The following is a 25,460-nucleotide window of genomic DNA, read 5'->3' on the forward strand; positions in this document are numbered from 1 at the left end:
CTCTCATAGCAATGCTTAAAGCTTTGTGCACTGTTTTAATTTATGAATGTTGATATTTTGAAAACTTTAGTTGCTTACATTATTCTTACTCTTAGAAAAATTCTTTAGAGGATCAAAATGGCCTTTCTCAATGTACTGGCTAAGCTGCAAATGTGGGCTTTAGTCATTTAATAGTGATGATATTGATAGTTTTAACTCTGGCATTAATATTTTCTAAGGAACTTGCAAACATTTTCTGCCCAAGCTGAAAGGTGATTGCCTCTATGGAATGTCTGGATGTATTAAGACAATTAGGTTTCTCTGGACATGTCTTTATAGCTGGGTTTTGATTATGTTCCCCAAATCTGATAGTCAAGAGTAGAGGAGACAGCCCAAATATACTGCAGTGTTTCATGGCAAGACAAAAAAAGTGGTATTCTGCACCACTGCCATTCAAATCTTTTTTTTTTCTTTGATTTTATTTTTTTTTCTCTCTCTGCTATAATGCCAACTTGATTTTTGTCTTATCTGGTTAGATGGGCTGTGGTAGTACATCTATGCCAGAACAGTTAAGACCAAATTTTGGGTAAAAATATGAAGTATTTCAGATTTCAAACCTTTCAAGACAAAATGAGAAAGGAATAAGAATTTAGTTGCTCTTAAGTGTAGTGTCATCACATAAATTCTGCACAGTGGTCTTTTGGCTCCCATGAATCCACTCTGAATGTTGGTATTGAGACCCAGGGAACAGCTGCTTGTATATAAGCACATCTAAACCTGTAAGAATTGACCAGAATAACTGGCAGTGGACACATCTTCCTCCAATGTCCGGAATATCCTGTTCTCTACTAGTCTGCTTATATCGAATGGGAACATGCGATAATCGTGCATGAAATGGCTGGTAGAATAGTGAGGCAGTCTCTCTGCACAGATATTCGGGAATTTAGCAAAATTTGAAGAAAGCTTTGGTATGTGTATGTAACTTGGAAATCTTAAAATGTTGTAGCTGTTTCTAAAATTATATTGGAAAAGTTAAAAAATATTTCAGCTATTAGGATAATATTTAACTAGCAGAATTTGAGATGCAGCTTTCATTTTAAATCCTTACCCGGTGGGGTGTTTTGCACCTTTTTCTCAATCCTCTTGTGCAGTCTGCTGCTAGAAATAGGTACTGCCTGCCTTCGTCACCAGTCTGAGCCACCATGATAATATTTTTAGCAATCTACAGACTTTAGAATTGGTACAGTTGTCTGTGTCCTCTTGCACTGTTGAAGCAAATCAAGGTTTTGCTGGAGAGGGAGGAGGTACAGCTCAGCTGCGGTGGTTGTGCATTGTGCTCTGAATAGTCATTATCTTTCACCTTCCCTTTTGAGCCTAGAAAGTCTTGCGTTCTCAGTGCAGTGCTTGCTTCTCTTTTGCGCCTTGTCACACATGCTACGTGTATCAGCTGATTGCCATGCTGACCAGCTCCCTGGCCTGTCCTCGTCTAATGTAGAAGTTTGGAGTTTTGCATAGCACTTGGAAATTGTGCTTTTCCCTGATTACAAGCCTAGGCTGTGGCCCTGTTCTCTGCAGTGCAACAGAGGAGTCATGCTCTTACATTGTGAACTATATGATTCTATATGATTCTTTTTATGTGACATGGGAGGGGGATAGGAAATGTGACAGCGCTTTTCCAGCTCTTTACTGATTTGGGGGCTGCCTTCTCTCTTGATTAGATTAAATTCTAGTTCTAAGCAATATATGCGTAAAAAGAACACTATTTGGTTATGGAAATTTATTTATCCTAGAAGTCAGTGAGCGGATGGAAATGGTTCCTCTGGAATTTTGTCTATATTCTTTTTCATGCTGAAATATGCATCTGTTAAAGAAATTTTAGACAGCATGCTTTGACTGATTTGATGTGTGCTCCATTACAAAATCACAGCTTTTTTAGCTATTTTAAAAGATTACATCCTTTCTATACCCTTTCTATGGAAATAGGAATTTGATGTATTTACCATATCAGATAAATACAGCATGCAATTAACATATACTGAGATATGTTTGATTTTAAATTGAAGTAGAGTTGCATCAGCAATTAAGGCAAACTATATCGTCTTGTTAATATTAAAACTTCTGCTATCTGAGAGACAGAAGCCAAGTCAAAGAGACTAAATGAACTAAATTGCTTTCCAGTTGTTACACAGACAACAAAGTAGCTACCCAAAGGCTTAAAGTATAAAGCATCAAAATGTAACCCAGAATTTTTAAGGCAATGGAGCAATGAAAGAATAATGTTTTCTTTAGACATTAGATTTGTGGTTAGCTTAGTCCTTATTTTTCCCTTTATGTATTTCGAAAAACCATAAAATTGATATAATCACAAGATACATGAATTGGATGTAGGCAACCTGATCCTTTTCCAGATTCTTTCATATTGCTGGATTGATGTGTGTTTTTTTTCTCTTAATTCTTTCACATTTTCTGTTATGTCTTTCCAACTGAAATGGCATAAATGCATTTGTCAGCAAAATGGGAAGAACTTGAATGTTAACGCAGTGGAAATTATTTTTTAATCTACTGCAGATAACTTCTAACTACCAGGCTGAGAGTTTCTTCGTTTAGGAGAGAATAAATGAATTCTGAGGTGATGACTCTCAAATCTGTCCTAAACTGTACCATAGTTTTCTTCATTCATAAAGCCTAATTAGTGTTTTATCGTCATGTGCCTAAATTCTCCATCTACTCCACCATTTTCATGGGCTGTGGATTGCAAGCAGGGACTGTTAGCAGATGCTATTGTTAAGGTTGCCTAACACTTCCCCTTTTATAAAAGACTATTTTCATTGTTTTTTCTATTTAAGGTGATGTTTTCCATTCTCCTTGTTTCCCTCTGGCCAAATTATTTTTGGAAGGTTTCAGCTAATACCATTCATTTTTTTTCTGAAACAAAGATGAAAATATAGCTTTGCATTAAAATTAAAAACATAGTTGACCTTCATCTAGAGATTTTCTAGCACACCATACACAGTAGCAAGGATGAGAAAGAACTGTTTACAATGCTGAACTATTTTAGAACTAAAAATTGTGTGTTAGGGAGATGCCATTTGCTTTTCCTGTAAAATCTGTCTTATATCTGACCACGCCTTAAGCTTTGGTATAATAGTGCTATTCACTGATTCAGCTTAGAGACTTAGGCTTTAGCAACTTAATTTCCAAAGATTTTGGCTTCAGAGAGAGTTCTGTAACTTGTCATAGCTTTATTGCTGATCAGACTGTGCACCAGCCTCCCGAGAGATGAAACCGGTGCTGTCCTGTCACAGTGACTATATGGGATTGCACTGCACAAGTGTCACGCTTGCAGGTATGGATACAGATGTGAAAAAGGATTTCCCTGCTTGTCCTGGCTGCTTTGGTCTGGCAGGCTGTATTCTGCTTGTGCTGTGCAAATTTGCAGCTAAACAGAGAGGAGAAGCTATGTGTTTCGGATGAGGAGGAAACTAAAGCTAAAATCCAGGTAACTCGTTGCTTGGATCTGGTTTTGAAAATCCATTTGATTCCCTTTAACAGGAGTAAGTGGCATAGTGATGGGGAAGCTATGGGTGTGACGTATGTGACAGATAAAATTCACTTCATGAAAGCTTTTTAGTATTTTCCTACAGGAATTAAACAAGTTAAAGAAATGCTGTCTAAAAATAATGGGAATAAAGCAGATGTCCAGCTGGTTAAACAGACAATCCAAGGAGTAGCAATCAGTGATGAGGTGCTGAGTTGCAGAGGTTATCAGGTAGTCCCTGAAGAGGGGCCTCAGTTCTAGGTTATTGTTGATGGATCACATGAAAGAATCAACTGAACTTTAATTAGCTTTGAGGCACAATTGTAACACTACTGTTGTGAATTTACTTCATGCAAATATTTCCATAAAATAAGGGTTTTTCTTTTTTTTTTCTTTGCATTCTCCAGGAATTTATTTAGATAAACAAAAATCAGCTTTAAATGTATTTTATTCACTATTTTCTCATGCTTTTCTCTCTCTTTTTTTCTTCTAAGTATTTGCCTTTCCAAGGAGACTGAACAGTCAGTATTCTAGACTTCCTTATTCACAGGACAGATCTTTCTTAGATCCTATAAAGGATATTGGTGACTATTAGTGCCTTCAACAGCTTAATGTCTACAATTTTTTTTTCATTTTATTATAAAATCTTAGTTGCATCTCCATCATTGTTGGCTGGTAGGATGACTTTAGGTTTGATGGTAGTAGAAAATCCCATCTTTCTGAATTCTTGATCTTGACATGAGCAAAATCTGTGACACGATATCAAAGATAATTAATTTGAGCAGGAAAGGCTTGAAAAATGTGCCTTCCTTTCACTGTAGGCCATCTTTGAATATAGAGTGTAAAAGGAGATACTGTATGTCATTAAATCTTTCAGGGAGTATATGGTTAGGTTTCAGTATGGTTTAAATTACGAGCAAATCCTAACTTCTATGTTTCTCCAGTCAGGAAATGCTTTTTTTCCTCCAGCTTGCAATGGCTGCATCCTTCTACTACCTGCAAAAGATTTACCTGGATACATACACAACATTTGAGACTAACTAGCAGCAGTGCAGTAGTATACATAATGCAGAGGTGTTTGTTTAATTTTTGTTTGCTCTGATTGTGTGTTTGGCACTTCTCTTGAAATAAGAGACTGTAGCAGCAATGTGCTTCTTAGTGGTTTGGTTTTTTTGACAGTGGCTTTAGCTATCAATTAGCATCTGTGAGATGTTATGTAAGAGCCAATATGTAAAAAGCACTGTTTGAGACAGAATTATTCTTGCAGATCATCGTATTTACTGAGTTGGAAGAAAATCCTCTTACTTGTCCTTGGAATGTTGTTATCATTTTAAAACATGGTTCAGTGATGAAATCTTTTCTCCCTCCTCCTCCTCCTCCCACTTTAGGGTGTTGCAGATAGGCTTCATCTGAAAATCCACATCAAAATAGAGATCGTAATGCAATATGATGCATATCTTTGTTGTTCACATTGTTATTTTTGTAGTGAGAAAGTACTCACTGTGGCATGGTTCACAGCAGATTATGATGTGTTGATAATTCTCTTTAAGGCAGCTTTGTTCTTTTGCATTTAAATCTCTTTTGCAATGTGAAGAGCAGGAATACTATCTTTCAGCCTGGTGAGATGTTAGCAAATTAAATGGAGATAGCACAAGTGCCATTTCCTGGGAAAAAGATGCAACATTTCTACTATTTTAACACCTTTGCAAGCTGTTGTTATGGTGGAGTAACGAAAGACTTTATGCTCTGCTATACAGAAAGAGTAGAGATACTTTTTAAAATATTTCCCAGACTGTACCTATGTATCTCTTCAGAGCAGATTATATTATAGCCATGACCATCAGGACAGGTTTCCTTCCACAAGTTTTGTATTGAAGTGAAAGGGACACTTTTGGGAGCCTGGCAAAAAACATGGTCTCTCATTGTATATTCATTACACTGATGCCAGATTTATTCTGAATTTTTATGCATTTGAATTTTCTTAGTTTCTTAGTTACTGTGGGGCTTTTTGTTGCTGTTGTTTTTAAGTATTGGACTCTTGTGGATAACTCAAGAAGTTGTTTTTAAATACAGTTATTTACTTCCAGATACTAATATGTTTTAATTAAAATTAGTGAAAGAATAAAAACAGAAGTTAAAATGAAACCCACCATTAACCAGCATATATCTCTATCTATCTATCTCTATGAATTGGAGTTTCAGGAAGGCAACAATGTCATATTGTTCTTGATAGGACCACAGCAGTGGCAAGAAACAAGCCCAAGCTATGGATCATACCCTGTTTATCCTCCCTAGCTGAGACAGGCACGCTGCCTGTAAGTGTCCTATCAGACGCTGCAATGCCAAGTGCCCTGCTGTGCCATCCCGCAAATGCACCACCGTGAGTCAGGAGGAGAGGTCTGCAACTGCCAGGAAACACTGTCTCTGTGGTCAACGGGAAGCCTCCCAAAGTTCAGCTGCTGCTGCATCTGCCCTGTTCTTAGGGCTGTTGACTTGGCTGCGTACAGAGGGCAAGAGCTGGTGAGGGGGTTGCCCTTGGCAAGCTGCTCCGGGTTGCTCTGTGTTACAAGTGCGGCGACTGTTGGGTTTCTTCTGAGCTGCAAGAAATTTGAACAGAGGATGCAGAGAGGAGAGGAACAAGTGTTTGTATGGAGCATCATTCTCCCACAGATGCCAAAATGTCTTGCTATGGTCCTGACAGTTGATTGATTGTTTTCATTCATTGCCTGTAGAGACAGACTTATCGGATGTGACAGGCTGTATAGGTTGTAAAGACTTCTCCCATTTCTTTGCTTGCTGTAGGCTAAGAGTTAAATATTGTTGAGGACTTGAAATCAGCCAAGAGAGGGAACTAATGGCTAAGAATAGGCAGTCAAGTATCAGCATGACAAGATTATCTCTAGAGGATATAATTTTCTGTTTAGGGGGAAAAAGATGTTGTTACACAAAATAGGGACAGCAGTGAGATGACAACATTTGTACATTGCAAAAATGTGTTTAGGAGTAGAAAAGGCTATGAGTCACTGAAAGCAGACAAAGTAAGTTAGGTAAATAAGCAATATGATCATGAGAAAAATCATGTTTAGGTAGCTAAAACAAGTGGGAAGAGTAATTTAGACTGCTTATCACATTAGTGATTCTAAATTGGTTGTAACTAATGAGGAATAAAATTTTGAGCATGGCTAAAATCATGATAGTTCAAAAAGAATAAAGTAAAACTAAGAAGTTAGGAAAGATACTTTCCTAACATGCTTTAACACATGGAAGAGTGTTCATAGGAGGAAACATTGGACTAGAATTCTCGAGGCTGCAGTTGGAAGAGGGTTGTACAATACTAAAAGGCACTCCTATGTACTGTTTCATTAATAGATTGAAGACCTGCAAGTAAAGTAAGCAAATTTTAAACTGATGCAATAATTTCTTACAGAGTTCAGAATCTGTCTTGGAAATCATTGCTTTAAAATACCTGATTTTGAGAGCATAGCAAGATTCCAGAAGGTGAATGGGCTTTCCCTTGGATTTTGCCCTGTAGTCAGGACTTGTGTTCTGTAGAGAGTGCTGAATGCTGCAGCTCAGAAAGTCAAAGATAAACAAAAAGATACTGAATTGTAAAGCTTACTCTTGTTAGTGTATTTTTATGCCCTATATTTTTATATTCCGTATATCAGGTTTGATGCAGCACTGTATTTTAAGTGGTGTACAAAGCATGTTTTCTAGAACCCTAGAATGATTTGAGATTGTAATTTCAATACATTAGTTGAATGAGTCTCCTTAAGTGATGGGCAGTAAAACTATTAACAATTAGCTTTTTAATTCATTATTAGGTTTCTCACAGCTCGCTGAGATAAATTGGTCAGTTCCAACTTTTCAAAGTTTTTTTCAGGATCTTCTCAGTTTGGAGAAATGGCAAGAGACATTGGTTCACATTTCAAAGTGTTATTCAAAACCATTAAAAATGGATACTTGAGAACAAATGAATCTTTTCAATGTCAATTTTAGATACCAGTTCTGTGGCAAATGGCCATTACCTGGCTGTCTAGAATAGGCACAGTTTAAAACATAATGAAAATTTCATGTTAGAATAAACAAAACATTGGAGGAAAGTTAAAATCTCATTTTCTTTGAGTTAGGGTGAGGGAGGAAGGAATAGAGTTTTTGTTTCAGAAAATACAGGTTTTCTGGTGAGGCATCCCTCTGTGCAAGAAAAGGATGTCTGGCACAAGTAATCCATTGCCTAAGACAGCCACTTTCTTTCTCTCTGGAAGAGAACAGCAAAGAAAGGTTGTTGCTGTTCTCCTTACCCCATCAGAAAAATGTCCCCATGAAGGACCTTATGCTGGGGGCTTAGGTTAGAAGTGAATTAGATTATACTTTTGTCAACATCTCAGGATTAGATATTTGCAGTATGTTCCCTGATAATGTCTTCTCCTCCTATGGCACCTCAACAGAACGTGGCTCCAGTAAAGAATCGGCCCCAATAAAATCATCACCACCGATATCAGTAGAGACAGCAGTGAACTAACTATAAACTTTCTTGAAAATCCTGGTTTTTAGAGCTTGTGCTTCCCTTTATAGGATTTCATATCAGCAGTTGTTCTGAGATAGACATAGCTGGATCTCTTATCTACTCCATAGTAGCAGCTCATATGTTCTGAAAAGCTCTGTGGTACATTTGTAAAGAGACATAGATTCCCACAGCTTGTGATATTTTAAGCATATTGACACATAAACCTATTAATAGCACCCAACTTCTCCAGTAATTTCACTTCAGGAAAAATGTATCAATGTAGTCAGCTATAATTATCTGTAGGAATTTTGTTTGAATTATGGCTTGATTGTATTGCAGAGTGCTGGGAAGCCAGCAAAAATCTGGAAGGGCTTACTAGGACAGCATCCTGTGAGTGTGACTATGTTTCTTCCAAGAGCTTGAGGGTACTTTAAATGCCTTCCCGCTGCTGCAAACCTGAGCTAATAAATCTCGCTGTGGTTGAGTTGGCACCATGTAAAGTCAGCTTAGGTGTGTCTGTCTGGTGTTCCTTGACTTAAGCTTGTATGGTGGCACTTGGTTGTATACTGTTAGTGAAGATTCATGATGATTTACATGTGGCTCAGTGCTAGTCCTGTCTGCTGGTGGTGATAATGCAATGTTTCTGCCTTATGGTCTGGGTTTAGGAGGGCTCCTCAGTCCAAACTAAGTGCTGCACAAGCACATTAAACCAGTCCATGCCCAGTGCTGCACCTGGGCAAGTAAGACCTACCAGAAACAGTGTGCGATAGCCTGGGTCGAACCCTGTGAGCTCTAATGAACCCAAATTGACTCCATATAGTTTGGTGTGTTACCTTGTATGTTCAGTAGTAGCTGTCAGCTCAGGTTTTTTCCTCTGTTATCTGAGGTATTCTTTCACTTTGGATAGTGGAAGGTTGGTTGTAAAAAGGAAAGTGTATGGTGGTAGTTGCTTTTTTTTAAACAAGCTCTAGGATTTATATTAAATGCTTTATTTTTCTTGACCACTTCTGCTACAGTTTTTATTTGTTTCTTTCTAGTTGGACTTGAAAATTTCTCCTTGAAGTGTTTCTATTTCAAAACAATATATTTTGTACTACTATTTGTTTTAAAGAGGATGAGAACACCAGTACAAAGTGATATCTAAAGAAAATATTTATATTTTGAACAAAGGGAAATTGCCCTATATTTAGGGTTCATTGCAGGCAATTTGGATAATACTCTTTTTCCCACTTTCTGCAAAAGATTTTTCCATAAACTGTCAGGAACAAGACTAATTTTCATGTTCAATAAATTGAATTTTGTAAACATGGATATCACTTCATAAAAACGAGATCTGGGGAAAAAGTGATTCATGTTAAAAAAAAAAAAGTAAATACTGTTAAGGTAGTAATGTATTTCTTATAATAAATGTATGAGTTTTTGACTAAATTTTATTTTTCACACCTATCCTCATCTTATGTTATTAAACTTTATTGATTCATTTAAACATTTAGTCACCTAATAACTCAAGAGAATAGCTTAAAGGTTCTTTTTTATGAAGGGACATTCTTAGGCCCTTTATAGTTCATTTTGGTGCTTGCAGGGCTTCAGTTCAGATCAGTGTGTGTAGATTTATGATAAATAAATAAATTGTTGTTGTGTAATTGCTTACAGAAGACTCTTCTATCTCAGGTGGTCTATTAGTCATGCAGACCAAGAGGCTAAACGTACGCATTATTCAGACTGAGTCCATAGAATAGTTTTGTGTTAGTCTTGCTTAGAAAATAAAGGCGGGAACTTACTTCTTTTAAAGTCCTTGCCTGTAGTAGAGTTGTTTGCAGTGTATATGCATGTCCTGGCTCATGGACAAATTAGCATAATTTTACAGTGATTAAACCTTGAAGCTTTGGAATCTTAGAGCTGTGTATGACTTAATGCTCTTTATTCACACTGTGCTTCTAGTTGTTTGTGGGATTTTTGCAGTGTTACTAGTTCATTAACATGTTTAGTGTTTTTCTTCTTCATTTCTGTTCTTCCTAGCCTGTGTCACTCCCTGGGCCCAGTGCTGTGGATGAGCTTTGCTTGCACTTGAACTCAGAAAACAGACCCCAAATACTCATTAAAGCATCTGGCTGTGTCATCTGGTCTTGGATTTCTTTCAGTTTTGTCCCTGGCTTTTGTGTTTCCCTCTCCTCTTCCTGTAATCTAAAATGCATACTAGTCATCCTCAGGAGTCCCATACTGGGTGGCTGTAGGTCCGCGTTCAGGGAAGGCACCTCGTCAAACTCTGCATGTACATGACGGGGAATGTTCAGGCTTGGAGTTGTTGCCTTCTGCTTTACAACAGAGTTTTAGGTATTTAGGGTGCATCCAGCACTGAACAATGTGACTTGTTTTTCCTTCCTTTTTTACTATGTAGTTTTGATTTTTCTTTTGTTTTTGTTTTGAACAGACTTTGACAGATTAGGTTGAACTGTGGAGAAAATAGATAAAGTTCCCTGAGGGTATAAAGATATTTAAATGCTAGCTAGCCATGTACAGGTACCTGATTTCTGCTATATGGGGATGTATGAGAAATGAGTAGAAGAAAAGAGTAGGTGCTGCGGCCCTGTGGATTGTGGATCAGCTCTGAAGGATTTTCTAAGGATCAGAAGATCTGTATGCATTTAGCTGTGCAACAGTGCACAGAGGGGTGATGGCACATGCCATAATGTGAAATGTGGTTTCTTAAATCATATCACTAATTGATCATGCAAACCTTGGCTCACAGATCTATAGTAAGGTGTCTGTATTTTGGGGGGCAGAGGAAAGGGAGAGGTCATGGGAGGTGTTTGACAGAAGAAACAGTGTTTGCAGATAGTGCGTCGTGAGGAAATGGAGCATACCTTTTCTTGTAGCGGTTGTGTGTCTTGATGCAGGTGACAAATAAGACATGAACTATGTTAGCACCTAGCATAGGCACACTTCATCATCTTTAAAAGTGGATCTAGATGAGATTGATTATAAAGTTGATACGCACACAATACAACCAAGAATCCATGAAAGCTGTTAAACTGTGCTTGTGTAAAATGCTGTGAATTGTTTCAGATGTTAGCTAAGAAACTGAACATGTTCTTTTCCTGAACTAAGTAAAATACAAGAAAACTAAGACTGGGGATAATTGTTTTTTTCTGCAGTAATGGAAAACTCTCAGATATCCCCTAAAGAAATGAGCAAAGCTGAAAAGCAATTACAAAGTCTCTTTGTAAAGATCGTACTTTAAAAGAATGTTTTTCATTGTCTGCTGTAAATAGAGCTATTCCAACCTGTGATAGAACTAATAATTTCAAAGAGGTCTAAAAAAGTGGTGTTACTCTCAAAAGTACTAAAAGAACTTTAGTGGTTACTTACTATCCTTTTATTCCCCATCCAAGAATTTGTTAATGTTTACAACCAGGGAAGCTAAAAAAAAAACCAAACAAACAAAAAAAAAAAAACAAAAAACTGACTGGAAATATTTGTTGGGGGGGGGGAATGAAAGAAAAAAATTCCTTTCCAGTGAAAAGTAATGAGTCCAAGAAGAAGCATCTCCTGAAGCATTTAGTGTTCTTAGCTCAAAGAGTAAGTAATTTTTTTATGGGAGGCAAACAATTAGAAGTACTGATGTTTTATCTCCAAAGATTTGTACGTCCTTACTGGCTTGGTGTTTTCCTTTTGAAGTTCAGCCGATCACTGCTGAGAAGGTAGTGTGATTGAGTTGAAGCTCAAGCTTGTTAGACATGAAATGAATAGATGGAAATTCAGTACAGATTTTTCTAGCCCAAGGCCATACAAATATTGTAAATCTAAATGATAAATTGTTAGAAAGAGGCATCACACACAAGACTAATGAATACACAGAGTAAATGGCTCATTCAATTGCTGTTAGAAAATGTGAGAAATCTGGGGGGGGGGGGGATTGTCAGAGGTTTACAGCCTTCAGATAAGCTCTAACATAAATTTTATGGCATTAGCAACAGTGACATAGAAGACTTTCTTTGAGTCATCAAGAACAATTCCTGTGTCATTTAATCTATTCCTAAACCTGAGTGCCAGCTGAGGCAGTTTCCTCACCCACACTGTTCTTACAGAAAGATTATTCTTGAGGCTTTACCTCTCTAGCTCTTGGAAAATACACTTTCTATTCCTTATGGTTTTCTTACAGTTTTTTTTTTTTTGTGTGTGTGTAACATTATCCTTCACCCCTTCTCCCTCCCTTTATTGCACTGATGATTTGTATAAACACACCAGCAGCAACAATATCCCTCCAGTTTTGCTAAGCTAATGAAGAAAGCTCTTTTTGCCTCCTCTCAGATGGCTAACTTTTCTTGATCACTGCAGTACCTGTTTTTTGCATCTTGCTTACAGGTGGCATTATTGCTTGATTATCATTTCTGGAAATAATCATAGATTCATATATGTGTTATTTCATTTCTGTATTGTATTTCTGGCTTATGATGAGACTGTTTTTCATGAGGTCACCCAAACTTTTCTCTTGTGCTTTATTTCCAGTAGATGAGTTCCTTTCTTGTAGTAGCACTTCTTTGTTAGTCTTTGAGTACACTGTTTTGACACCTGGTAGTATTTCATCTGAAGGGAAGGAAGAGAAAGCTTGCTCTGCCCTGAGATCCAATAAAATATTGTTTAAAGAGCTCCCTGTGGGATGTTCTTCAAAGTGGACATTAAATTTTGTCTTCTCAGAAAATATTTTTACTAAATTATAGTTATACATAGAATTTCCCTATAGTAGATGATAAAAACCGTGTGAAAAATAAAGCAGATGATGGAAACATTCAGCAGGTGCTAAGGCCAGAGTTATACAGGTAGTGAAACCAATCATTACCGTCCTTCTGCCTTTAAAATCTATCCAATCATGACTGGTAGGTTGTCTCTCTCTGCTCAAAGAGGAAATGGAAGAAATACAGGGTACTAGCATTTACTGATGTGGCAGAGAAAACACAAGCTCGCTCTTGATGGGTGGGTGAGGAAAGAGGCTGCTTTTAGGACTTGGGTGAATGGAAATAACCTGAATAAAATTTTTCAGTACTGTTTATTTGTGTGCTGTAAATACCACACTGCTCTAAATGAATTTTACAAATTGTTTCCACTGTGACATGTTCACCCCAGGTACTGCACAGCCTGCCTGTTTATTAGTATATGTTGTTACATAGTTGTTTGTTAAAACTGAAAGTGTTGCCATTTTGTAATTTTACTTTCTTGTGTCCATTTTTAGTAGAATGAAGTGTAAAAGAGGAATGAAAAGAGGAGACTTGAAATTTGGTGTCCATCAATGCCTTGCAATCTTGAAACTAAGTTTTAGTTTATTTGCCTAAGGATAACAAGACTTACATGATCAAAAGATAGGCAATGTGATTCTTCAGTGTTTCCATTGGTCTTTCAGGTGCCTCCTTTTTAATCTATTTAACCCACATGTGAAAGAGTGATAATATAATAGGAAAGTAACAGTAATGTAATAATGTAAGATTTTTTAAAGATACTGTTGTATATGAGTTAAGTGAACATTAGCAGCCAGGCAAAGAGAAGGAGACTCAGATCAGTACCCCGGTTGAGGAAAAGGCAGTTTGGTGATGGCTGGTGCTTTTATGTGGATGGTTTTAGATTAGCGTTCACCCTCTTGCTTGTGTGTATGTCAAAGGGAATCTGGATTTATTATGGTGAGAGTGAATGTTATTGAGGGAACAGATCACAAATTCTTAGGAAACCAGCCTGCATTAGTTCTGCTGCTCATGGACAACATATTTTCATGGCTGTTAAAAGCATTTGAAACTTGCAAGCAGACTAGTTCTTCTATTGTGCAAATACATCATGAAAACATTAGTGTGCAGATACGCAAAAAGTTCTGTGCTGTTCTTATAATTAATTTGCTGACCCTGGCAACAGATCTGGTGAAGGCGCTATGAGAACTCCTGTAGTGTGGCGTCTGCTTTCCGTGTGGTTTTGTGGGTGCCAGGCAGTCCCGTGAAAACTGCAGCAGTAGCACAGAAAGGAGGGTTCAGGCAGGATACTGGTCTCGGGTGTTACTGAGCAAAGGATCGCGGCACAAGCAAGATGCCTTAAAAACATTTTAATGATAAGAGGATCAGTCTTTATGTTTCAGTACAAGCCTTATTTTTTAAGTATGTATATAGGACAAGAATGTCATGTCTGAAGGAGAGTAGGCTTTTAAAGAGAGACATTTTGAGGTCTGAGCAAAAAAAAAAATCTGTTACCCTTATACTTCTGTGTGTGTGTATATATATGTGTGTGTGTGTGTGTATATATATACATATATATATATACACACACACACACACATATATATATATATTTATTTATATATATATGTACACACTGCTTCCTAAGCAATGCTGGTTATGTCTTGAAGTCAAAGATGTACAAATCTAAGAGGTAAAGTTCAGTATTTGCTACAGTGTTTACAAGATTAGACCTATAAAGGTAAATTATTTGAATTACATTTGCAGGCAGAGTATGGAACAGAACCCCTTGAGTCTGGAATGAGACTTCTGAACAGCGTTTTATTGTGAATAACGCTTGAAACAGACTGGAAAGCAATGCTGGGCCACACTAGTGTTTCCCAGAACATCCCAAGTGTATTGAATACTTCTTATATTTATCAGCTGCTGTATGAATTAGATATGAATAATCGATCATATAAATAATTCTATAAACAAGAGGGTATGGGACAGTGTTCTGTTATAGAAAGTCTGCCAAAAATAATACTATAGATGTGAAGTTCTACTAAAAAGAACTGAACTTAGGAGATCTTATCATTAAAAGACCAGAAATGTAAGAAATTGCTGTCTTCTACAGGTTCAACGTTGTAAGAGTCCATGTATTGTCTGAAGTAATGCTACATGTAAAGATAGTCACCGATATTTGTGAGTGTAGCACTGTCATTGTCAAGATGGTTCTTATCTATAGGTAACTGCGACTGGCCTGAAAGGAGCTATGAATTCTGAGAATCAAGAGGGAAATTTGGAATATATAAATAGTTTCAGGTGTTACATTTTTCTGGAATTACATATTTTTATTGCAGGAGAAATAAACATTAATTTTCTTTACCAAACTATAGATAGCCCTTCATTTTTCCAGGTACCAGTTGTATTTTTTCTTAATCGTATGATGTGAAAATGGCTCTGCTAACAACTAGAGAAATGGAAGAGCTTTGATCTAAACAGGACTTGTTTTATTTATTGGGAAGATACTATGTGGGATAAGAAATTGACAGTTTTAAAGGACTATATTGTTTTCAAATTATAGGACAGAAAAAACAGGACAAAGTGCATAACAGATGATATCTTGCCTTCACTTGAAGAAAATTTTAGTTTTACCTTTAAAGTTGAACAGTCTCTCTTCTCATTTTGGAAATGAACAATCTAGTTCATTTCCCTTAGTTTAAAAGTCTATTAAAAAAAAAAAAAAGAGTTGAAAGTAGGAAAAATGCTGGGAGAACTGGTGCTTCTGCTCAAGCTTCTTCATTCCTTTTGATACATCTTACAGCTCACTTTGAACTCTTTCATACATGCTTTACTGATATCTCCTTAGTGTGATGCTTTTCAGACTACCTTTATCTATGGTGGGAGTGGATTCAGTCTATGGCTGTGATATTTGTGTCAATGTTTAATTAAAAAATATAGAGTATCTTTTAGTCTGTCATTGTACGTACAAGACTCAGTGGAGCAAATACATTTTAGTGAGCTTTTTTATTTTGATTTCTTCTTGTCTATAAGAAACTGGGGGGGGGGGGGGGGGAGGAGGGAGTGTAATGCAGATCAGAAACTAAGCCAGTCAGCGTGGCCAGGTAGTGTGGCCCGTCCTTGTGTATATGTAATATCATTTGTGGCGCTGATGCAAAGTTTTCTTCTGTTTTTTTCCTCCCTCAGACCTTAAAGCACCATTGATCATGGCTGATCATTCTGCCATACCATCAAACCCAGAACATCACCTAATACCCTGTTTAAAATCAATAGCTTGCATTTCAAGCAGGATATACCATTTTTAAATATACATAGTGTTGATTTAGTTTTCTAAGCAGTGAGGAATGTATTGCCTAGTTTGGATGAGTGTTTCCACCTTGTGTTTACTGCTGAAAGTTTGGGGGGTTTTCCATGCTAGAGCTTGCAAGGATGTGCGAGAGCTTGGCCATATTTGCGTGCCAGGCAGTAGAAGTCCTGGGAAGGGTTCTGTACCAGCCGTTACTCCAGCTTCATTCCTCTGACCTGCGTCCCCTCGCTGAAAGCTCTCATGTGTCATGAATGCTAGTAATTTAATTGGCAACTACAGTCACATGTTAGTTTTCAGCAGTTTGATTTAGGTGAGTCTTACCAAGCTATCTGAACTTCTTGGTTCATACAACTGGATTTGAATTTTTTTTGTTTGAGAACAATTTTATTTGAGACATCTATGTTTTCTGATTCTGGCTAGAATAGTAGTCTGATAAGAGGTTTGCTTACAAATTTTTAGCTTTTCTGTATTTTGACTCTACTACAAGCAAAGAAAAAAATCAAGATGAAGTTGAGGCTTTTTTCAAAGTTTACAAATATTTGAGTAATGTTGAGTTGGGCTTTTTAGCAAAAACTTGTTGTCCAGCCCTGCTAAGGTGGGAAGGCTTGCTGTTTCAACTTCATTCATAAAAATGGCATTACAACATTGGAGTCTAAAGGAGTAAGACAAAGACAGTCTCTTACAAACTTTGGCTTTCAATTTAAGCATTTGTTTCAAACATATCTTATTTTATAAACCACATGAAGTACTTGCAGACAGGCAGTAGTCGGTTTTACTGATAAAATAACTTTAAGTTGTTATTTTCCCCCAAAAGTTCTAGAAGAGTCTGAGTTAGTGTATTCAATTACATTTGTCATTACTTGTGGTGAGTAGACTTGGAGAAGATGTTAAAAAAATACAGCATGTTTAGGTTAAATATTTAATGCTTAAGAAATGTTTAATTTGTCAGTAGTGATAATACATTATTGACTGTAATTTTTATTCATGATGTACAGTGTTGGCATTGGAGATATGTCAGTACATCACTAGTGCAGGATTTAGGACAAGACAGTATATAAAATATTCTGTTTATCCTTTCACTAGCAAACTTGACAAGGTGCAAGTATAAACTAATCAACAGAGCTGGGCTTTTGTCTCCCATAAAATCTAGAGTATAGATTATTTTGTCTGTCTTTGAATTGCTCCTTCATCTCGAGAGTTAGAGACTGTTTAAATTTGAGGGTCTTGGGTTGAATTCAGTAGATGTGTGGGGAAATGAGTATTTCTGAAGGTCCAAGATGTTCAAGGTGAGCATCCCAGAATCTGTGAAAACAACGTATTTTGGAAATGGTTTGCATTTCTTCAGTGTCGATGATGCACACTAGTACTCGTAGATGTAAATTAAAAAAGAGTATCTTGCATTTAGAGAGGAAGAAGGAGGGACAGTTGCTTTTGCAGATGATTTCACATGCATTCTCTTTCCTCAAATGCAAGTGAGGCTGTGCCCTGTTTTGGGAAATGAGCAGTAATGCATTCCCTCATGAGCATTCGTCTAGTTGGCATATTATGTTACTAATTATGCTGAATTGCTCTTTATGTTGATTTTTTGCTATATCACAGCCTCGGTGTCCTTCAGAAAGTTTGTAGTCAGAAATAACTATAATTCCTTTGAGCTTGTGCTGATTTATTAAAGCATTTGTGCCACTACTTATTTTTTTCCTCTCTAATTGACTATAGCATTGTTTGAGAGATGAGTGCACCTGTGTGAATGGGGTACATGTGCTAAGAGCATTAGCAAAGCAAAAGGATTTGGGGTTTCGGATTCAAATCATGGGGTTTTTATATATAGTGAAGAAAATGAAAGTACATCAGTACTCTTAAACTTCTGTGAAATTGTATGGCAATTTCTTCAGTCCTTACAGTAAATCTAGCTGTTTTATATGCATTTTGTAAATGAATTATAAGCTGTTTGAATGGTTTTATTCTCTAAATTGTTTGTTTTGGCTATTGCTTATATTAAACATCTATGCTAACCCATGAACAATTGTAAACCTAAATGTTAAACAGATAGTGACTCTCCATATTTCTGATTAGATAAAGAATACTGAACTGTGTGTGATTACAAATTCTACTGTAAGTATACTGATATCTGTGTATATGCAAGCATCCAGTGTTGTGTTTGAGATTTCTTGTAGCCGCAGAAGGTGCAGAAGTATTAAGGACAGCAGCTGAAACAGATTATTTCTCTGTAGCCTGTGATACATCATTTATAACTTTCCACTGAATTAATTTATCTGCAAATCAGCTAAAACCTCATTGAAAATGAGAATTTGTATTATGAATGATCTTATTACAGCCAAAACCAAACAGTATTACTTAATCAACAAAACTGCATTCTGTTCTTAAATTTCCACCTCTTTTGTTTCTCTGTTTTTGTTTTGTTTTAATTTTATTTTTATTTTTTTAGTGAGTGACAGTTGCTTCAGGAACCTTGCCGAGGATCGTAGTGGGATAAACCTTAAAGATCTGGTCCAGGACCCTTCTTTGTGAGTATCTGGCTCTTATTGCTAAGCAAAGAAAAGCTTCTTCGTGATATCCTTGTGAGTAGTTTTGTAATTGCATAAAGATTTAGTATGATGAAGTGCACTTAGTGCTTTAATGACAATATGCTTGCCAGTACGCTATATGCTTGCTAATACAGGCAGATATGATTAAAACCACGTTGTGTTCTGCCTACTTCTGTTCAGGAATTGACACCCAGTGAGCACATATAGTAAAAAGCGTCTTATCTCAGTACAAGAGCAGTCGTTAGAGGTAACGGATTCTGCATGCTAGTATTTCTATGGAGGAGCTGTATGCAAATTGTCACCCTTCCTTAAGGCAGCACTGCACATATATTAGGAGATTAAAGGATAGTTATGTTATCCTAAGTTATCTTGACCTGTGGAATCTTTTTGCTCAATAGCTGTTTTTATACAGCTGATATTTTTAAGCACTTATTTCTATCAGTAGTACATGTTTTAATTCAAGTGTAGAGCAGATGATCTAATTTTTACATGATGGCAGGACTGGTGGTCTTCCAGTGCTAGTCTTGTACAGATGCTCAGTATTTTTCTCTTAAAAAATTCAGCCTCCTGAGCTCTGAGCCAGTTTTGAACTTGTATCAAACTTGGGTTGTTGGTTTTTGGTGTGGTGGGTTTTTTTATGCTTTTTTCTTCAGTTAACCTTGGTACTAGCAGAAAATGTTTTTGCTAGTGTAGAGAAGCAAGCAAATGTAGCATCTGTTGTGGTGGGAAGAGAAGGAGAGGGGGGAAAAAAAATCACTTCTTTAACAAGAATGACTGTGCATTCCACAGTGAGTCTTAATGTGATGAGCCCTTACAGTAGCAGGGCACATATTTCAGTAGTTGTTGGGAAGTAGCAGAAAGTAAGGCATATTTGATATCTTTTTCCAGTTATAGGGGATATTTAGATGCAGAATTTATCATGTTGCTACAGATAAATAACGTATGTGCATATATATGTGCGCACTTGAGAAAATTGGACATAATTTATTTAATATTTGATAATTTATACTTCTGAAAAATAGAGGAACAGAGGACAAGTATAATTGCTGCTTGAGATTCACAGAACGAATGCAGTAGTTAATTTTTCAGTAATCACTATGTAAATTTAAGTGTCCAAATTGAGGCTATTTCAAAGAACTTAATTTTCAACCAAAATTTGCCTTTTGGATGGCTTTTCCTTTTGAGAATTATATGTGTTGTTTTGAGCTGAAAGTGCATTCATATGCTGCACACAGTGAATACTGATGATTTATAAGTTTTGTGTTTATCATTTCTGGAGATTACTTTCAGAAAGGATGAATTACATTTGTTGTAGAGTGATGATTTTCTTTGCCATTGGCACAAAGTGGTGAAAACTTCTGGTTTCCTTCCCTGACCATAATTTACATGAAGAAGATTATAATCCATTAATGTAATCTATAAAAGAAGTTAAATGAATTTCTGTTGTGTATCACGTAAGCGTAAGCAACTGCAGAGGAGTACCTTTTCTATCATTTTGAAAGACTGAATAAAATCTCCAAACATCTGTTACTTCTCAAGGACTACTCATGACATGTCTGTTGTATGACAGATTATAATGCAAGAAAAGTCTGGTTCTTTCTGCCTAATGATAGGAAAGTATATGCTTCGTTTTGTCTTCCCAAATTGATATGCTTGGAAATTTACTACTGAGTGCTTATTAGGAGTGCTTACAAAATGTATAATTGTGTGAGGGAGCCTTGAATATGAAGAAGTGATCTAACATGTATGGCTATACTGTTCAGCCCAGCTTTTTTTAGCCGGCTCTTTAAGGTGCTTCCTTTATGAGGCAGGATAAATGCAACAGGACAATATGGGGCTAAAGACTGACAGTGTCAGTCAAGGAGATGTTTTAACCATTTTTGAAAAAAGAGTTAATTTCAATTTTCAAAATTTTCACCTCTAATGTTACCTGAAATAGCAAAATAACATTTGATTCATCTTCTTTCCAGTTTAATATTTACAATTTAGGATTCTTTTAGTGCTTGTTTGCTCTGACTGTGAACACACTTTCTCTTTTCTTTGGGATCTAATATTAGATATCAACTTCATATTTCCATAAAAATTTTTGGTGCTTTCTCTGTGAATAGCTCTGTCACTCTAAAGATTTTCAGTGCATTCTAATGTATGACTAATAAAATATCAAGAGATTTTAGGTTAATTAGATGTAAATATTTATTCAGTGTATACTCTTAATATGAGTTCACATTTTTAGCAGTTGATGGGTTAAAAGGTAGAAATACAATATAGTACACCTGAAGGGTAGCATCAGAAAAGTTTGTGGTTTTTATAATAGGACATTATGATATATCATGAGATGCATTTTGAATATTGTCCATCTCTTGTGAAACTTAGCTAGTTGATACAGTCATCTAAGCTCTGTTGCAACCTCTGTTATTTGTCACTTTTATCTCCATCACAGACAGACCTTCTCCTTTGTTATTGCAGAAAGCTAGCAAACCAATGCTTGTTCTGCAAGGTTGAAAGTGTGGCTTTGCACTGAAATGAAACTTTGTAAAAACAGCACTGTAGGGTATTCTGATTAGTGTCTGGTTTATATCATGTGTGCTTAATTATCAGGAGATCTGAAGTTGTTTATAGTACCTATGTATTGCAGAAGAATTCTGTTGTACAAGTTGTGAGGAGAAAATGTCATTTAACCTGCATGTAATTTTATTAGAAAAACAACCGAAATGTTAATAATACCCTAGTTTAATAGCTTTGCGTTGGAAACTCCAGGATGAAATTTGAATTCCATTGGTCTATGAGAACTCTGATAGAAGAAGTCTTTTTGTCGCTGCCTTGTTACATTTTACAACCTGAGGTCAAGAAGCTAGGTGCTTTTTCTGGGAAGCAGTTACGAGAGTTTTAGAAGCTGTCGCTTAAGGACTGAAAATCAGTCCTCTGAAGACGACGAAGGAAATCTTGAGAAGGTTGGATTATTTTTTTTACTGAAGACACAAGCTGCACTGTAGGTTTGAAGACCTCATAAATACAATACCAATATGTGGATGTAGAAGTCTGCAGTGTTTATCTTCATTTGAAGGAAGCTGTCTAGCAGTTTTTGAACACAACTGAAATTATCGTAGATCACCCGTTCTGGGCTTTGCCCATCACTTGAAAGTCAGTAGCATATTCTTTCTTGGTGAGGATTATAAAACCCATGTTATAATAATAATTAAACGAGGAACTCAAGCGGTAGTATCTCGTTAGAGATTGTTGCTTCAGCCTTTGTAAACTGTATGACTTTTCTGCGGCCTTTCTAGCTTTCCAGTGTCTGTTATAATATGTGGATGCCATATGCACATATGTTTTTTCTTCTCACTGCTGGTCTCAATAAGCCAGCGTAGAGAGGAAATATTTCTTCTCCAATTCTATCCACTGATGTCTTGTTTTGTTGCAGCACTCTAGTGGGAGTTTATGCTCAGGTGTTCACTATTATTATTAGTAGTTTATGCTCGTTGTTGTATTATTTGACTATATTGGCACATGTTTTCTTGAATGGGCCTGTTTTACAAAAATATTTCCCTTGCTTCCTGCTTTTCTGTCAGCATCAGGAGATTTCATGAAGTGATACTCTGTGTCAGGACAACTGGAGGACTCATAGTATTATGGTAGTACAAAGTACTCTTTGTGCAAAGGGGCAATACTCATGAGGAACAGAAGTGCAGTCTATTTTAAGTACAGCATCTAATGCAAAAGTTGTACATGGCAAACTTCCAAAGATCTGGCACCTACCTAAAGTGATTGATAATGATGAGCCAAATCTAATAAGCATTTTTTAAAGTTGGTATAAATACCAACTTTAGTTGGCCTCTTGCCATCTTCATGGATCTGTGATGCGTATGTGGAATGCGTGAGACAAACCATTATCTACTTTGACCTCAGGCAGAGTTTGCAGCTGCTTGCCAAAATTGTGATATACCCAATCTAGATAATCTTTTCGTTCTGAAGATTGATTCTACTCTAGTCCTTGGTAAACTATTCCTTTCATTGATTACCTTCCTATTTAACTTGTATATCCTACTCCTAGTCTGGATTTGTCTAACCACTGAAGAACCTTATTTTCCCCTAAATTGTAACTGGTGTCTACTGCCAGAGACAAGATGCTGAACTATGTGGGGTTTTGATGTAATGTGGTAGAGCTGTTCTTGCACTGTTAACTGTGAACCCTCCAGCTAGCAGCCTACACCATTGGCCAGTGCAGAGTTAGTATGAGTTCCATGCAGCAAGGTGATAGTTATCTCCATATTCCTCTATTCTACTTCCTATAGCCTTTGAACCTATAATTGATGTATTGTTTGATATCAAAAGATTAAATAAAGTCTTGTAGGTATCAGGTAATTACTTTGCAAATGTAGTTAGCTTAAGCGATACAACTGCCTCATGTGATCTCAGATTATTTAAAAAGCGCTTTCTGCTCCATTCTTCAGTGGCTTAAACTACGTTGATAGAAGGCATTCATAAGCCAATATAAAATTATCCTAGGTTAGTTATTACACTGATACAATTTCAGAAGTGGGAACAAGAAGAAAGGTGAAAGACAATAAAAGACTAGAGAAATAATGAAAAGGAGTTAGAAGAAATAAAAATTATTAATTAGATCACAGGCTATGCAAAAACAAAACCACCATATTTCATCATCCTGATAATAATCAGTAATTTGATTATTTTCTATCTTTACTAATAAACCTATAAAATCAAAAATTGATATTTCTCCATTTAATAATGGTTTTATTATGGAAAGATGTTTTGCATCATTCTTGTGTGATAGAATCACACCTGGAATTTATGAACAGGACTGTAATATATAGCATATTTTGGCAGATTTTATCATTCTTCCCTATAACCAGATGAGGTTATCAAGAAAAGGGGAAGAAGTACAAAGATTATTTAATTTAGTTTGTAACAAGTGGCAAGCTGGTCAGAATGCTTTGTGGCCTTGAACAAAATTTGGTACTCCCCAGCCTAATACGTGTGAATATGCTGAGTATCTTCCATCTCCAAAGCAATGCTGAAAATGTTGTGATGGTAACAAAAATAATGGCAATATATGTGCCCTACTTTATTTGAGAGAATTAGTATATAATCAGATACCAGATATGTTTGCGTGACTCTTAATATAGCTACATTTCAATTTTAACTTTTCCTATGTGTTTTATAAATTTGATCTAGAAACTTAAAAATTTCTTTGGGTTCTTTGTTATGTATCCTCAACAGTTATGGAGATAATACTAGATTGTTCATATTCAGAGTTATATTTTATGTTATTAAGTGTACTTGAATTTTCCTTTATAAACAAAAATTCTAAAGAGATTTTAAATAAAAGATGGCTTTTTTTGCTGTATTTACTATGATTACTATGATTATTGCTTATGCCTGAAAAGAAATACACATTTGCTCAAAACCTGGGTTTTGAAATGTTGATCAAGTTTAAATCTGGACACTCTCACAAAATTTATTAAAAGTTGCTTCTATGTACACTTTAAACCTCAATTTTAAAAGTAGCTGCTGTGCTTTTCACTTAAAAGTCATGCTAATTTTGCAGTTTTCCAGTTGCAGTTTTTAAATCCCTTTATCTTAATAGCTAGCACTCTCTTAACAGGACAGGAAAGAGAATTAATATGACATTCATACAAGAAAACATAGGAGTAATTTTACAGTTGTGGTTTTTTTTCTTTGAATTTGGAGGGAATATAGACAAGATTTTTGTGCCTGAGTATGTTCAGGATCAGATCAAAATGACTTGATATAGGAGAAGTAGCAAAACTGAGTATGCACCAAGTACTGTCATGGGCTCACAGTTAAACATCAAATGACTTTTCTGTAATTATTTGTAATAATGGTCAATGAAAATACTTTGGACTAGCATGTAAAGGTGTTCAACTGATCGAATGTAACTTTACAGCTCGTAATTTGCTTTTGAATTTCAGGGCATAAGCAGCCCAACTTCCCAGGTTTTATGCCAGACATCTCTCTAGCTTCACTTTCACAGTCATTGTCTTATTCAAACCAAATCCATCACTGTTTCTAGTTCCACTCTCCAGCTGTACCTTAGTGGCCTTATCTTGCCTTTTTCATTCTTCCCATTCTTTGTCTTCCCATCTCCAGCTTCTTTTGGAGTGGTCTCTCTCTGTTGCATTTGCCCATTTCCTCAGCTCGCTCCTCTCAGCAGATCGTGCCTCTCAGAACTCGAGTAATCCCTTCTGCCTCGTCAAGCCACATCTCTAGCCTGTTTTGCCACTTCCAGGTTTCGTCCTAATCCCAGCTAACCTCACTCTTAATATAGTCTCGTTCTTCCCTACTCTCATCTTTGTTTCTGCTTCTATTCAGATTTTGTCTTCTTTGTATTTAAATAGGTTATCTGCTCATACTGTGTAGATATGAGAAAGAAAAATATTGTGTGTAAAGGAGAGATGGTCCAATGCTGATCTTAGGTTAACATGCATCTGTGATGATTTGCTGAGAAGATCCTATAATGCTCAGCAGTGTATTAAGTGTGTTTCTGTAGTTTCAGAAAAGAGAACAAGATACGAAGACTTACCATAAGAATAATAGAGAACAGAACAGAAGACCTGTTTGTGCTGTAGTATACACCTGGCATTTACTTACATACTGTGTTAAATAACTTCTAAAAAGGAGTAAATGTGGATCATAAGATTAGGCAGAGTTTCTCCACACTACGAGAAATTAAATAGAGTAGAACTTTTCAGTGTAACAGGAGAAAACTTGTGGTGGAGGTACACAAAATGAATATCATGAAAAAAGTCGAAAAGAGACAATTACACATTTTTCACAGTTCAGAAATTGTGACAGGAAAAAAAGATCAGAGAGCAGGTTTAAAATGAAT

General features: G+C 36.4%; 1 protein-coding gene across 10 annotated transcripts in view; it reads left to right on the forward strand.

Moving 5' to 3' along the window:
- GPHN (gephyrin) overlaps window positions 1–25,460 on the forward strand; it is a 321,331-nt gene that overhangs the window by 84,472 nt on the left and 211,399 nt on the right. For all 10 annotated transcript variants that reach the window (XM_064512456.1, XM_064512463.1, XM_064512461.1 and 7 more), the window contains exon 2: window positions 18,493–18,571. In XM_064512456.1, coding sequence (XP_064368526.1) covers window positions 18,493–18,571 — 79 coding nt within the window. The remainder of the gene's footprint in view (window positions 1–18,492; window positions 18,572–25,460) is intronic.

Source organism: Dromaius novaehollandiae, chromosome 5 (assembly GCF_036370855.1).
Source record: "Dromaius novaehollandiae isolate bDroNov1 chromosome 5, bDroNov1.hap1, whole genome shotgun sequence".
NCBI lineage: Eukaryota > Metazoa > Chordata > Aves > Casuariiformes > Dromaiidae > Dromaius > Dromaius novaehollandiae.